Source organism: Phoca vitulina, unplaced genomic scaffold, assembly GCF_004348235.1.
Source record: "Phoca vitulina isolate PV1807 unplaced genomic scaffold, GSC_HSeal_1.0 scaffold6, whole genome shotgun sequence".
Classification (NCBI taxonomy): domain Eukaryota; kingdom Metazoa; phylum Chordata; class Mammalia; order Carnivora; family Phocidae; genus Phoca; species Phoca vitulina.
This window is the reverse complement of record NW_022589709.1, coordinates 46,538,402-46,553,951: the sequence shown is the minus strand read 5'-3', so window position 1 is coordinate 46,553,951 and position 15,550 is coordinate 46,538,402. Positions and strand designations below refer to the sequence as shown.

General features: G+C 37.3%; 1 protein-coding gene across 9 annotated transcripts in view; it reads left to right on the top strand.

The window, feature by feature from the left end:
• ATG10 (autophagy related 10) overlaps positions 1-15,550 on the top strand; it is a 228,416-nt gene that overhangs the window by 135,790 nt on the left and 77,076 nt on the right. For 8 of the 9 annotated variants that reach the window (XM_032404073.1, XM_032404071.1, XM_032404067.1 and 5 more), the window contains exon 4: positions 11,316-11,454. In XM_032404073.1, the coding sequence (XP_032259964.1) occupies positions 11,316-11,454 (139 nt within the window). Of the gene's footprint in view, positions 1-9,742; positions 9,826-11,315; positions 11,455-15,550 lie in introns of those variants that run through there. The other variant, XM_032404075.1, reaches the window with a different exon arrangement.

The window sequence follows — 15,550 nt, the reverse complement described above, 5'->3', positions numbered from 1 at the left end:
GCAGGGGGAGTGGGAGAAGGAGAAGCAGGCTTCCCGCTGAGCAGGGAGCCTGATGCGGGGCTCGATCCCAGGACCCTGGGATCATGACCTGAGCCGAAGGCAGACGCTTAACGACTGAGCCACCCAGGTGCCCCTAAAATCCTTTTTAATTTTCATTTTTACAGTTACATTCTAGCCCTTCATTGCATTTAATGTTATTTTTGTATATATATATATATATATATATAAGTTTTTCTTGCTTTACAATTTTGGGATGCAGTTTCTTCTAACAGACCAAAATACACCCAAAATCTAGTGTATAGCTCTGTTCTATTCACCTGTCTGATCATATTGTCTTTTTTTGTTGTTGTTTTTCTTTCTCTTTTTTTTCTTTTTCTTCTTTCTTTTTGTGTTGTTAAAGTCTTTTTAAATTTTCATCTTTACAGTTACATTCTATCCTTTCAATGTATTTAGTTTTATTTTCATATATATAAATTTTTCTTTCTTTACAATTTTGAGATGTAGTTTCTTCTAACAAACTGATCAAAATACACTCAGGAGATAGTGTATTGCTCTGTTCACCTGTTGATAGTCCTTCCTTTTTTGTTGTTGCTGTATGTTTTGTTTTTCTCTTGTTCTTTTAATTTCCATTTTTACAGTATGTTCTATCCTTTCATTGTATTTAACTTTATTTTTATACATATATAAGTTTTTCTTTCTTTACAGTTTTGGGATCTAGTTTTCTAAAAAACAGACCAAATTACACACAGAATCCAGTGTATTGCTCTATTCTGCTCACCTCTCTGATTACATTCTCTCTCTCTCTCTCTTTTTTTTTTTTTCTTTTCCCCAGTTTAGGATATCATCTGATTTGCTTAGTGTATATTTTTCTGGGGCCATTGTTGCCATTTTAGTATTTTGTTCTCTCATTCCATTCATCTCTTCTTCTCTGGACAGAATGACAAGATGGAAAAACTCACCTCAAAAAAGAGAACAAGAGGCAGTACTGACTGCCAGGGACCTAATCAGTATGGACATAAGTAAGATGTCAGAAATAGAGTTCAGAATAATGATTATAAAGATACTAGCTGGGGTTGAAAAAAAGCATAGAAGACACTACAATATTCCTTTCTGGAGAAATAAAATAACTAAAATCTAACCAAGTTAGAATCAAAAAGGCTATTGATGAAATTCATTAAAAAATGGAGGCTCTAACTGCTAGGATAAATGAGGCAGAAGAGAGAAGTAATGAAATAGAAGATCAAACGATGGAGAATAAAGAAGCTGAGAAAAAGAGAGAGAAACAAATGGATCATGAGGGGAGAATTTGAGAGATAAGTGATAAGTGATACCATAAAGTGAAATAATATTAGAATAATTGGGATCGCAGAAGAAGAGGAAAGTGGGGGAGAGAAGGTATATGGGAGCAAATTATAGCAGAGAACTTCCCTAATCTGGGGAAGGAAACAGGCATCAAAATCCAGGAGGCACAGAGAACCCCTCCCCCCAAATATCAATAAAAATAGGTCAACACCACTATTATATGTAATAGTGAAACTTACAAATCTCAGAGACAAAGAGAAAATCCTGAAAGCAGCTCAGGACAAGAGATAAGTAACCTACAAGGGTAGAAACATTAAACTGGCAGCAGACCTACCCACAGAGACCTGGTGTGCCAAAAAGGACTGGCATGATATATTCAGGGTGCTAAATGAGAAAAACATGCAGCCAAGAATACTTTATCCAACTAGGATGTCATTCAAAATAGGAGTGATAAGAAGCTTCCAGGACAAACAAAAACTTAAAGAATTTGTGATCACCAAACCAGCCCTATAAGAAATATTAAAAGGGATCCTGTAAGCAAAGAGAGAACCCAAAAGTTAACATAGACCGGAAGGGAACAGAGGCAATATAAAGTAACAGTCATTTTACAGGCAATACAATGCACTAAATTCATATCTTTCAGTAGTTACTCAGTGTAAATGGGCTAAGTACCCCAATGAAAAGACACAGGTTATTAGATTTGATTAAAAAACAAGAGCCATTGATATGCTGTCTGCAAGAGACTCATTTTAGACCCAAAGACACCTCCAGATGGAAAGTGAGGGGTGGAAACCATTTATCATGCTAATGGACCTCAAAAGAAAGCTGGGGTGGCAATCCTTATATCAGACAAATTAGACTTTAAACGAAAGACTATAATAAAAGGTGAGGAATGACACTATATCATAATTAAGGGGTCTATCCAACAAGAAGATCTAACAATTGAAAATATTTATGCCCCTAACATGGGAGAAGCCAAATATATAGCCAATTAATATCAAAATCAAAGAAACACATCAATAATAATACAATAATTGTAGGGGACTTTAACGCCCCCCTCACTGCAGTGGACAGATCATCTAAGCAGAAGATCAACAAGGAAATAAGGGCTTTGAATGACACACTGGACCAGATGGACTTCACAGATATATTCAGAACATTCCATCCTAAAGCAACAGAATACCGTGCACATGGAACATTCTCCAGAGTAGATCACATCCTGGATCACAAATCAGGTCTCAACGGGTGCCAAAAGTTTGGGATCATTCCCTGCATATTTTTGGACCACAATGTTTTGAAATTGGAACTCAATCACAAGAGGAAATTTGGAAAGAACTCAAATACATAGAGGCTAAAGAGTATCCAACTAAAGAATGAATGGATCAACCAGAAAATTAAAGAGGAATTAAAAAAATTCGTGGAGGGGCGCCTGGGTGGCTCAGTCGTTAAGCGTCTGCCTTTGGCTCAGGTCGTGATCCCAGGGTCCTGGGATGGAGCCCCTCCTCGGGCTCCCTTCTCCACCTCCCACTCCCCCTGCTTGTGTTCCTTCTCTTGCTGTGTCTCTCTCTTTCAAGTAAATAAATAAAATCTTTAAAAAAAATTCATGGAAACAAATGAAAATGAATACACAACTGTTCAAAACCTTTGGGATGCAGTAAAGGCAGTCCTAAGAGGGAAGTATATAGCAATACAAGCCTTTCTCAAGAAACAAGAAAGGTCTCAAATACACAACCTAACCTTACACCTAAAGGAGCTGGAGAAAGAACAGCAAATAAAGCCTAAACCCAGCAGAAGAAGAGAAATAATAAAGATAAGAGCAGAAATCAATGAAATAGAAATCAAAAGAACAGTAGAACAGATCAACGAAACTAGGAGCTTGTTCTCTGAAAGAATTAATAAGGTTGATAAACCCCTGGCAAGACTTATCAAAAAGAAAAGAGAAAGGACCCAAGTAAATAAAATCATGAATGAAAGAGGAGAGATCACAACCAACACCAAAGAAATAACAATTATAAGAACATATTATGAGTAACTACATGCCAACAAATTAGACAATGTGAAAGAAATGGATACATTCCTGGAGAGTAGAAACTACCAAAACTGAACCAGGAAGAAATAGAAAACCTGAATAGACCCATAACCAGCAAGGAAATTGAAGTAGTAATAAAAAATCTCCCAACAAACAAGAGCCCAGGGCTGGATGACTTCCCAGGGGAAATTCTACCAAACATTTAAAGAAGAAATAATACCTATTCTTCTGAAGCTGTTTCAAAAAATAGAAATGGAAAGAAAACTTCCAAACTCTTTCTATGAGGTCAGCATTACCTTGATCCCAAAACCAGACAAACACCCCACCAAAAAGGAGAATTACAGACCAATATCCCTGATGAACATGAATGCAAAAATTCTGACCAAAATACTAGCCAATAGGATCCAATAGTACATTAAAAGGATTATTCACCCAGGATTTATTCCTGGGCTGCAAGGCTGGTTCAACATCTGCAAATCAATCAATGTGATACACTACATAAATAAAAGGAAGGACTAGAACCATATGATCCTCTCAATAGATGCAGAAAAAGCATTTGACAAAGTATAGCATCCTTTCTTTTTTTTTTTTTTTTAATTTATTTGTTTGACAGAGAGAGACACAATGAGAGAGGGAACACAAGCAGGGGGAGTGGGAGAGGGAGAAGCATGCTTCCCGCCGAGCAGGGAGCCTGACGTGGGGCTCAATTCCAGGACCCTGGGATCATGACCTGAGCTGAAGGCAGATGCTCAACTCAACAACCGAGCCACCCAGGCGCCCCTACAGCATCCTTTCTTGATTAAAACTCTTCCCAGTGTAGGGATGGAGGGAACATACCTCAATATCATAAAAGCCACCTATGAAAAGCCCATAGCGAATATCATTTTCAATGGGAAAAAACTGAGAGCTTTTCCCCTAAGGTCAGGAACATGGCAGGATGTCCACTCTCACCACTGCTATTCAGCGTAGTACTAGAAGTCCTAGCCTCAGCAATCAGGCAACAAAAAGAAATCAAAGGCATCTGAATCAGCAAAGAAGAAGTCAAACTCTCGTTCTTTGCAGATGACATAATACTCTGTGTGGGAAACCCAAAAGACTCCACCCCAAAATTGCTAGAACTCATACAGGAATTCAGTAAAGTGGCAGGATATAAAATCAATGCACAGAAATCCATTGCATTCCTATATACTAACAATGAGACAGAAGAAGGAGAAATTAAGGAGTCAATCCATTTGCAATTGCACCCAAAACCATAAGATACCTAAGAATAGACCTAACCAAAGAGGCAAAAGATCTGTACTCAGAAAACTATCAACACTCATGAAAGAAATTGAGGAAGACACAAAGAAATGGAAAAACGTTCCATGCTCATGGTTTGGAAGAACAAATATTGTGAAAATGTCAATGCTACCTAGAGCAATCTATACATTCAATGCAATTCCTATTAAAATACCATCAACTTTTTTCACAGAGCTGGAACAAATAATCCTAAAATTTGTATGGAACCAGAAAAGACCCCAAATACCCAAAGGAATGTTGAAAAAGAAGATCAGAACTGGTGACATCAGAAATCTGGACTTCAAGCTCTGTTACAAACCTGTAATCATCAAGACAGTATGGTACTGGCACAAAAACAGACACATAGATCAGTGTAACAGAATAGAAAGCCCAGAAATGCACCCTCAACTCTATGATCAACTAATCTTCAAAAAAGCAGGAAAGAATATCCAATAGAAGAAAGAGTCTCTTCAACAAATGGTGTTGGGAAAATTGGACAGCCACATGCAGAAGAATGAAACTGGGCCATTTCCTTACACCACACACAAAAATAGATTCAAAATGGATGAAAGACCTAAATGTGAGACAGGGATCCATCAAAATCCTGGAGGAGAACACAGGCAGCAACCTTTGTGACCTCGACCGCAGCAACTTCTTGCTAGACACATCTCCAAAGGCAAGGGAAACAAAGGCAAAAATGAAGGTACTTCATCAAGATAAAAAGCTTCTGCACAGCAGTGGAAACAATCAGCAAAACTAAAAGGCAACCTACTGAATGGGAGAAGATATATGCAAATGACATATCTGATAAAGGGTTAGTATCCAAAATACATAAAAAAACTGATACAATTCAATACCTAAAGACAAATAATCCAATTAAAAAATGGGCAAAGGACACGAACGGACATTTCTCCAAAGAAGACATACAAATGACCAACAGACACATGAAAAAATGCTCAACATCACTCAGCATCAGGGAAATACAGATCAAAACTACAATGAGCTACCACCTCACACCAGTCAGAATCACTAAAATTAACAAGTCAGGAAATGACAGATGTTGGCGGGGATGTGGAGAAGGGGGAACCCTCTTACATCATTGGTGGGAATGCAAGCTGGTACAGCCACTCTGGAAAACAGTATGGAGGTTCCTCAAAAAGTTGAAAATAGAGCTACCATACAACCCAGCAATTGCACTACTGGGTATTTACCCCAAAGATACAAATGTAGTGATATGAAGGGGCACGTGCACCCCAGTGTTCATCACAGCAATGTCCACAATAGCCAAACTATGGAAAGAGCCAAGATGTCCATCAACAGATGAATGGATAAAGAAGATGTGGTATGTGTATATATATATATATACACATGTGTATATATATATATACACACACACACACACATACATACACACACACCCCACACACATATATGTTATATACATATGTATACACACATATTCATATATATATACATATACATTATATACATATATATACAAATATATGTATATACATGCAACGGAATATTATGCAGCCATCAAAAAATGAAATCTTGCCATTTGCAACAATGTGGATGGAACTAGAGGGTATTATATAGCTAAGTGATATAAGTCAGTCAGAGAAAGACAAATACCATATGATTTCGTTCATATGTGGGATTTTAGAAACCAAATAAACAAAGGGAAAAAAGAGAGAGATACACACACAAACCAAGAAACAGACTCTTAACTATAGAGAACAAACTGATGATGACCAGAGGGGAAGTGGGTGAAATAGTTGATGGGGATTAAAGAGTATGCTCATTATGAAAAGCAGTGAGTAATATAGAGATTCGTTGAATCACTATTTTGTACACCTGAAACTAAAATAACACTGTATGTTAACTATATTGGAATTAAAATAAAAAGCTTAATAAAAATGAAAGCAAAAAAAAATAGTTTGCTCTTTTGATTGCTGAGTAATGTGGAATGATGTATCACAGGTTAGCCATGACCTTTTGAAGGACATTTGAAATATTTCAAGTTTTGGGCTATTCTGAATAAAACTGCTGTGAACATTTGTGTACAGGTTTTTCATTTCTCTGGGATAAATGCCCATGAGTGTAATTGGTGGGTTGTATGTTAATTACATGTTTAGTTTGTAAGAAATTGCCGTATGATTTTATAGTCTAAGCAGCAGTGTGTGAATGATCTAGTTTCTCTGCATCTCTTCCAGCATTAGAAGGTGTCACTATTTGTTATTTTAGCCATTCTGATAGATACATTGAGTGATATCTCATTGTAGTTTTAATTTGCTTAATGGCTTACTTGCCATTTGTTTGTCATTTTTGGTGATCTTTTGCATTTTTACTCCTCCATTTACTTCTTTTTGGACCTTGCGGTGGGGATGGTGTTGCTGGTGAATTAACTGTGAAGTTTGTTGTAGAATACTTAGATGGGAGGAAACAGGTCTGCTCCTGAAATAGAAAGTATTGCTCACTATGATTCTCAGCTCTGTGTTAGAGTCTCTGGGAGTACAAAGACGAATAAGATAAGAACCTTAGTCTAATACCATCTGGCACTTTCGGAACGGGAAGCAGAAAAGATGTAGAAGTTTGAGATCTCCAAATTGCATGACATTTGCATGGGCATCATAAAGGTCACTGTGAATGATGGATAGATCCTGGCAGACACAGGCCAAGGATTCAAATTCATTTAATATGAGTTAAGGATGCAAAAATGTCTTTGCCCACAGGTAGCTGCCCAGAGTGAGGGACTGGGCAACACAGCAGCCCTCCCAGTGAGAGGAGTGCTCAAACACTCCTGCCTTCAAACCCCACAGAGGTACTCTTGCTGATGAGAATAGTGATTAGAGTGAGACTTCTCATGGCTCTTCAGGAAGCTTGTTCTGTCTGTCCTCTCTCCTTGGGCCTCCTAACTGTTCCAGAGAAACTGGATTTATGTCCAATTGATCACCACTGGCAGGTACCTGGTGTCAACCCCAGTGCATACCTGAGTGTTGAATTTGAGTTTAAGTGAACGAGATTCTTTCTAGGAATTTCATCCTCCCTAGCAGGACTGAGTCTCAGGTAGTCTATATCTGCAGTCTGCTGCATAAATTAATGACCCACTTCAGTATTTACTAAGAATTGGACAGTGATTGTCTAAGGAGAGAAATAGCTCAATAGAGAATAAGGAATAAACATACACACAAATTTAATTTATGGTAAAGGTGGCATTAAGAAGCAATGGGGAAAAGAGGGACTATTAGAAATCCTCTGGGAAAAATTCTTACTTCACACCATACACAAAAACAAAATTCAGATGGACTAATGATCTAAATGTAAAGTTAAAAACAGAATAAAGTTTAACATTTAAAAATTTTTAAGGGTGAGGTGGGCCAAAGTAGGAGGTCTTTTAATGAAGGTGGGTAACTCAGAATCTGCAAAGAGAAAATGTACGGACTTTACTACATAAAAGTGAAAAAAAATCTTTATGATAAAATAAGAAACGAAGTTAAAAAGAAAACTGAATGAAAATGTTATTTATATATATATGTACATACTTATTAATATCACACATATCTTTGCACATCTTTGTTTTTCTGTGATGCAGAAGGATATATCTATATCTATAGCCTATAAAAGTTATTTCTAATATACAAAGAGTTTATATAATTCCATAAGAAAAGTGCAAACTAAATATCAAAAAAATAGGCAAAGGGTAGGAGCAGGCAAATCACAGAAGAATGCAAATTACTAATAAACATATTAATAGATGTTCACTTTCACTAGTAATCAAGAAACTAGAATTTAAAACCAAAAAATGCAGGGCGCCTGGGTGGCTCAGTTGGTTAAATGTCTGACTCTTGATTTTGGCTTAGGTCATGATCTCGGGGCTGTGAGATCTATCGAGTCCCGAGCCAGGCTTTGCACTCAGCCGGGAGTCAGTTTCTCTCTCTCTCTCTGCCCCTCCCCCCACTCTCTCCCTGTCTCTTTCTAAATAATAATAATAATAAATCTTAAAAATAAAACCAAAAAATGACATTTAAAAATTCATCAAATACACAGAAATTAAAAACAAACAAATAATGTTCAAGTACTTATGGGATATGGGAAAGGACATTCTCCTACATTCTTTCTGGGAATATAAATCGATGCAGTCTTTTTCTGAGGATAGATTGGCAGTTGTCTGTTGAACTTTAAAACACACATACTCTTTCATACAATAATGCCCCCTTTAGGAATCTACCACAGAAAAATAGAGGTGTATAAGGATATATATGCTATGATATGTATTGCAGTATTAGTTGTAGCAGCAGAAGATTATAATCAACCTAAAATATCTAGCAATATGGAAATGCTAAAAGAAACAAATAAACTATGGCATAGTCATGTAATGGAATACAATAAAGCCATTAAAGAGCAAAATCTATAGCATTGACATGGCAGGACATGATAAGATATCCATGAATGAAAAGCAAAAAAATCAAATCAAGGAATATATGTATGTGCATCATGATTTTTTTTTTTTTTTAGAGAGAGAGAGTGTGTGTGTGAGGGGGAGAGGGGCAGAGGGAAGAGGGAGAGAGAGAGAATTTTAAGCAGGCTCCGTGCCCAGTGCGGAGCCTGAGTTGGGACTCAATCTCACGACCTTGAGATCATGACCTGAGCTGAAATCAAGAGTTGGAGGCTTAACTGACTGAGCCACCCAGGTGCCCGCATACATCATGATTAAATCTAGGGTGGGTGGGTGGATGTATATGTCTGTATGTGATTGTAGGCCAAAAAATTCTAAAAGTCTGGAAAAATACACACTGACCTATTAAAAATGGATACATACCAGAGGTATAGAAGTGCTGGGGTGAGGGGAATTTCATTTTTTATTTTATGTACTTTTACAGTATTTGCAATGATTTTTTTTTCTTTTTTTTTTTAAGGAGGGATGGGGGCAGGCAGAGGGAGAGGGTGAGAGAATCCGAAGCAGGCTCCACGCTCAGCGTGGAGCCCAACACAGGGCTCCATCTCACAACCCCGAGATCATGACCTGAGCTGAAATCAAGAGTCAGAGGCTTTATTGACTGAGCCACCCAGGTGCCCCTGCAATGATTTTTTATCACGAAGACATAATGCTTTATAATGTTAAAAAAGAAAGGAAATTATAAATGCTAAACAACCTAATCTTTGACCAAAAAGAAATAATTTGGTTTGAAGAACTGCTTTTAAAGGAGATACAGGTAACTTTGCCTAATGAAAAATCAAATAAACAGAAAAATCTCTTTCTTGCTACTGTATGAACTTTCTGTTTCTGGACTATATATTTCAGTGATTTCTCTCTGGTTATTTAATTCATTGTGTTTAATTGATAGTGTTTACTGGAGTTTAGTGAAAACTGTTCTGTAAGTATCTTCGGTTGTGATTTATCTAGTGTAGTATCTCCCCCAGTGAATTGACTGTGAGTGGGGAATTAGTAAAGCAGATACAGATCTGGAGAGTAGTCTGTGGCTTTACTTATCTTCACAGGAAACCTTATTTCATATTGATAAAGTTCGAAATCTTTCCTGTAACTCTTTCCTATTGTTCATTGTTGTTACTGTTTTAATGAGAGGTAGAAATGAGCCAAACCAACTTCTTCTTTCCTTTTAGTAATTTAATTTCAAAGGAAATTCTTCAACCCGAATCAACCCAAATAAATGAGTGTGGATGGAACCAGATTCTGACTCAACATGTCCAATTAATTGCTTCCAAACATTAAGATAAATTCCTCAGAAACACCCACAAATAATTAAAAAAAAGTCCCTCAGTAAAGAATGATTAGTGGGAAGTGAGCTGGCTATAACCATCTTTGCTTACAAAAACTGTGTTTAAGTTGGCATTAGTGGGCGCCTGGGTGGCTCAGTTGGTTAAGCAACTGCCTTCGGCTCAGGTCATGATCCTGGAGTCCCGGGATCGAGTCCCACATCGGGCTCCCTGCTCAGCAGGGGGTCTGCTTCTCCCTGTGCCCTCTTCCCTCTCATGCTCTCTGTCTCTCATTCTCTCTCTCAAATAAATAAATAAAATCTTTAAAAAAAAAAAAAAAAAAAAAAAAGTTGGCATTAGTATTTGCCATCTATTCTATCGTAAATATCAAGATTTATCATAGAAATATGCCACAGATAGCACAATAATAAAGAAAACAGACTCATCTCAGGTTTTGAAAATTACCTAACAAACTCAGCCTCTTGCAAAATAACTTTCTTATTCAAAATGGAACTGGGAATTGTTCAGCACACAATGAATCATCTTTTGGCAAGTACAATAGAATCTTTAGGGACATTTCACAGCCTCTTGTTCAATTGTTAGGATGTTTTTAGCTTTCACAGGTAGGGAAGAAGGTAGCTTGTATAGCCATCATCTTGTTGCTAAAATTGTACAGTAAAGATTTTTCAGAGTTGCTGTTGCAATAGATCTTTTGCTTTTTTTTTTTTTTTCTTCCTGTTTCTTTACCCAGAGCTGCTTTGTCTCTCAAAAACAATCTGGAATTACTTAATGCTAATGTTTTCTGGTTTTACTATTTACCCAGGACTCAAATGTTAAACATTAATGTTGGAAACTCCCTTTTCCTTACCTCATAGTGCTATCTTTATTTAACTGTTATTTTGCCAGAAGAAAACCTCCTCTTTCCCTTTCTGTGTTAATGTACTTTTTTTTTTTTTTATTGACACACACATTTTGTTTTTGTTTTCAGGAGGCTTTAGAGCTACCCCTGGATGATTTTGAAGTGACTGAGACCACAACGGGAAGCGAAGTGATTAAATATGAGTATCATGTCTTATACTCCTGTAGCTACCAAGTGCCTGTGCTTTACTTTAGGGCAAGCTTTTTAGGTAAGACCATGTCGCCTGCTAGATGTAAATTCATAACATTTACATATAAGGCAGAAAGCAGATTTAGAAAATTATTCTTGAGAGGAAAAAAAATAGAGTTAAAAATAAGAAAACTGTGGGTGAGGTAAGGTTTTACCAGTAAATTTTCTCATGCTTTAGAAAGAGTATCAAGACTTCAGAGTGAATGATATCATCCCAGCCTTAAGTCTGATCTTCAGATTCTTGGCCTCCTGCCCAACGTTGACTAAGCCCCTGGCCCTTTTTCTTTTCCTTAAACAAGTAGGAACAATGTAAAGCTACAATGTTTATGTACTTCTAACTTTACAGTAAAAATGTCTTTCATTCTTAAGCGATTCTGTTAATTCAAAAGCCCCCATGTCTCCTTCCCCAAATGCTAATAATTATTTCAAGAACGGTTTATCAAATAGTTCAAGCTATATTTAAAAATAGCACGAACATTTCCTTCGGCCATCTATACATCTCCAGTGCCGTAGCTTCCTGCCATGCTGTTACTCAACTCATTCCCCTTGCCAAGAAGGTGGAACACCCTGTCTCCTCTGAGGCCTTGGCTAATAAAGCTTATTTAATCAGCAGCCACATGGAGTTCTCACCCAGTAGCGCGGCAATGACTCCCTCTTCTCGTCCTCTGACTAAACCGGGTCAGCATTGCAAGGCCCTGTCTCCCTGGGCTCAGGACGAGAGGAGCTGCCTCCCCAGCCCACCCCCTACCCTGTTTCTCCTTTCCTCTCTGGCCTTATCAGCAGCATTTGCATTTTGAACAGCCTTCTAACTTTTTCTGGGTAGCTAAGACATCTGAATTTAGCCAGTGATATTTTATTTTTAATTAAAAAGTAGCTTAAGCTGCTTTGAATGTGTATTTGGTAGATTTAATCACTTGCTGCCTTATATTGTTTAATGGTCTCTAATTTTGCAGTGTTGGCGGTTTAACAAGCACTTAGGATTTAAAACACAAGAACAAATTCTCATAGACTCCCTGGTGAGAAGATTTTAATCTGAGGTGCAATTCCTAAGAACTGACAATTTGGGGTAAATTTTCAACATGGGACATGGGGAATTGAGGACACTGATAGTTACTAATTCACAAAGTCTTGCTGCAGATTTATCCATATGATTATTATAGGCCTTTAAAACACTCACTTTATTGTTGTAATTCTCTTCAGTTTGGAGCCCAGAGGTTAAGGGGGTTTATTGTCAGTGAACTCTGTTATCCTAAAAAGCAGAAGGGGATACATTTATTTACCATGGGGGAGGGGAAATACTTTTCTTGGTTTTGGCTTGCAGTGGCTCTACCTAGTATCTTTCTAGATTCGAAGACGCATCGAAGCTGCAGGTAAAGGAAATAGGACACTACTTCTTCAATACTGTACTTTCCTATAATTAGTATTCACCATAAGCAGTTAATCACCAGAGAAGAGCTCCCAGAGACAAAACAAGTTGTTGAGCTTGTCAGCATTAGGGAGTCGGAGGTGTTGAAACATGACTGCTTCTAGCTGGAAGTGGGTCTTGCCGAGGCTGGTGGATGAGCTCAGACGTGTACTTTGCTCTTATGTGCCAACAGCTCCCCTTACAGTACAGCACAGTGATTGTTCCTGCAAGTCCAATTATATTTTAACGAAATTTGTAGACTTCCTGGGATCTTTTCTTTATGATGGCTTTCTGTTCCTTAAAAAAAAAAAAATAGTAACAAAAAAAACAAACAAATACCACACTTGCTTTCTTGGGTCCTATCTATATACTTGTAAGACCCCCTTTATTTATGGTTAATAAAAGAAAACCCCAACAAGTCATTTATTTTACATGGCAGCTTTCCTTGTTCCTCCCTCCCCATTCTGTGTGGTGTGGAATGAGCACTAGGGACTTTTTTAAATTCCAGAATTCATTTAGTATATACGCAGGTAAATTAAAATATCTAATTTAATTTTTCAAAGCATACTGAATGTTTTCTTGTGGAGGAACATGAAAAATGGTTCTTTCCTTTATCATATTCTAAGAATTTCTTTTCTCTTTTCTACTAACTTAGCCTAATGGATGTTCTAAAAATGTTTCACCCTTTACTCTGGAGTCATAATTTTTCATTTATTCCCTTTAATCCATTCCCTTTTTCTGCGCTATCTGATTTCTCTGGCCCTCCATCTGTTTGTTAAACAGATCTCTGTCAGTGTGGTGAATGGATTCCTACCATCTTCCTCTTATTCCAGGTCCAGATTTTTCTTTGTCTCATTCTAACAGAGTTCCGACCTAGAAAGAGGATGATTATAAAAATTTCTTGCTCAGGGGTCTTTTTTGTTGCTTCAGAAATAGTTCACTTAGCCCTGCTTTGGACAGATATTTAGAATTTCTTTTGCATTTGATTGTTAGTAAAAATTAGTTTCTCTGCTCTGCTCTGATTTTTCTTCTGTTACCTTTTTTTTTAAGTAAAGCAATTAGTAGTAGTAATTCGCATTTAAGTGACATGACCTTTTCTTTTATCAACTGGTTTAGATTCCAGAAGAAATATTTATTGTGTTTCTTGAAATGCAAATCCATTGAATTGTGATTACTTCTTATTCCTCTGTATTGGCCAGTGTCCACCAGGCCTATTATTGCCCAGGACTCAGCTAACATGGCACTTGCTCTTGTTACTTCCATGTCATATCACATCACACCACATCATTTCACATCATATCGTATATAATATCGCAAGTTTCACTATAAGAGAATTATTTGCTTCTTCCCTATAAAATGGTAAGCGAGAAAATGGAGCTGTAAGGTGAAAAGAGGGAGGAAGGAAATTAATAGCGAGTACTTATAACCTACAAAGTGATAAGCTTTATTCATGGTAGTGTGTGTGTGTAATACATATGTGACATTTGTTATTTGTCTTACTCATTTTGACACCCACAGGATCTGCTGTGATATAGTATCAACAAGTATTTACTGAATGAACCAATGATGAGGAATTTCTAACCATTTCTGCATACAACCCAAAGATGGAAACAGTGTGATCGGGCCTTATTTGAATTGCTCTGATGGGTTATAAGGAAGAGAGTGATGCTGTTGTCTCCAGGAAGCTCAGGACCCAAAACATCTATATACTTTTACTCTCCAGTTTGATACTTCTTAGAGACTACAGAAGTAGTTGATTAAGGAAAATGGCAAGTCTTGAGTACTCAAAGGGTGGGCATCCAAACTAGCTGAGCAGCTGCCCCACTTCTATAAACACATATTTTTATTCGATCCTTGAAGGTGAAAACAGCCAAATTGCACCAGCATTCTGCTGCTGAGTACCTCTCATTCCTACTACTTGGACATTTAGGAGCCCGGTTCTCTCGGGGGTAACATGGATTTAAGAAGAGAAATAAGTCCTTCCCAGTATTTTTTTTTTCCCCTAACTACTTTTGCCATTTGAAGTTTGGAAGAAGTAGTGGGACACACTTAATACCATTTGTTACCCAGCAGTGGGTAAGAGGTAACTACATTCCTGTCACGTAGTAATAAATAGCCTATATTCAAATAGTGCTTTGTAGTTTATGAAGTCCATTCTCACAAAACACTGCCATCTTCAGTGTTCACTGTTTCCACTCCCCCCACCCAACTGTTTTTGAAGCACACTGTTTTAAAGAAGTATTTGTATCATGCTAAAGGCTTTGTGTATTGCCCATCATTCCAGCACCTTTTTATGTCCCATTTTTCCTTTTTGATTGAGGACTTGGTTTTGGTCAAAAGCTGGTGGCAAGTGTTAGAAACGTAGTGAAAAACCTTAGCTATATACATAATGTCTTAGGGCTTCACCAAAGTCCTAAGCTTACATAGTTTTCCCTTTCATGACAACTAGAGATTTCTATATTTATTTCAGTTTGAATTCTGATTTATTCCTGCCCTGTCTTTCTTCTTTTCCTTTGTTCTCAATCTCTATTGAAAAAGAGACCAAATGGTTCTTCTCATTTTCAAAATATTTAATTCTTTGGCTGACATATGGGTTCTTCTTGGGAACTGTTTTGACATATTTCTTTAATTAGTCAGAAGGGCTGCTTTTGAATAGGGAAGGAAACATTTCTTCCATTCAGCAACTGAATGTCTGTTCTTTCTGGAGATC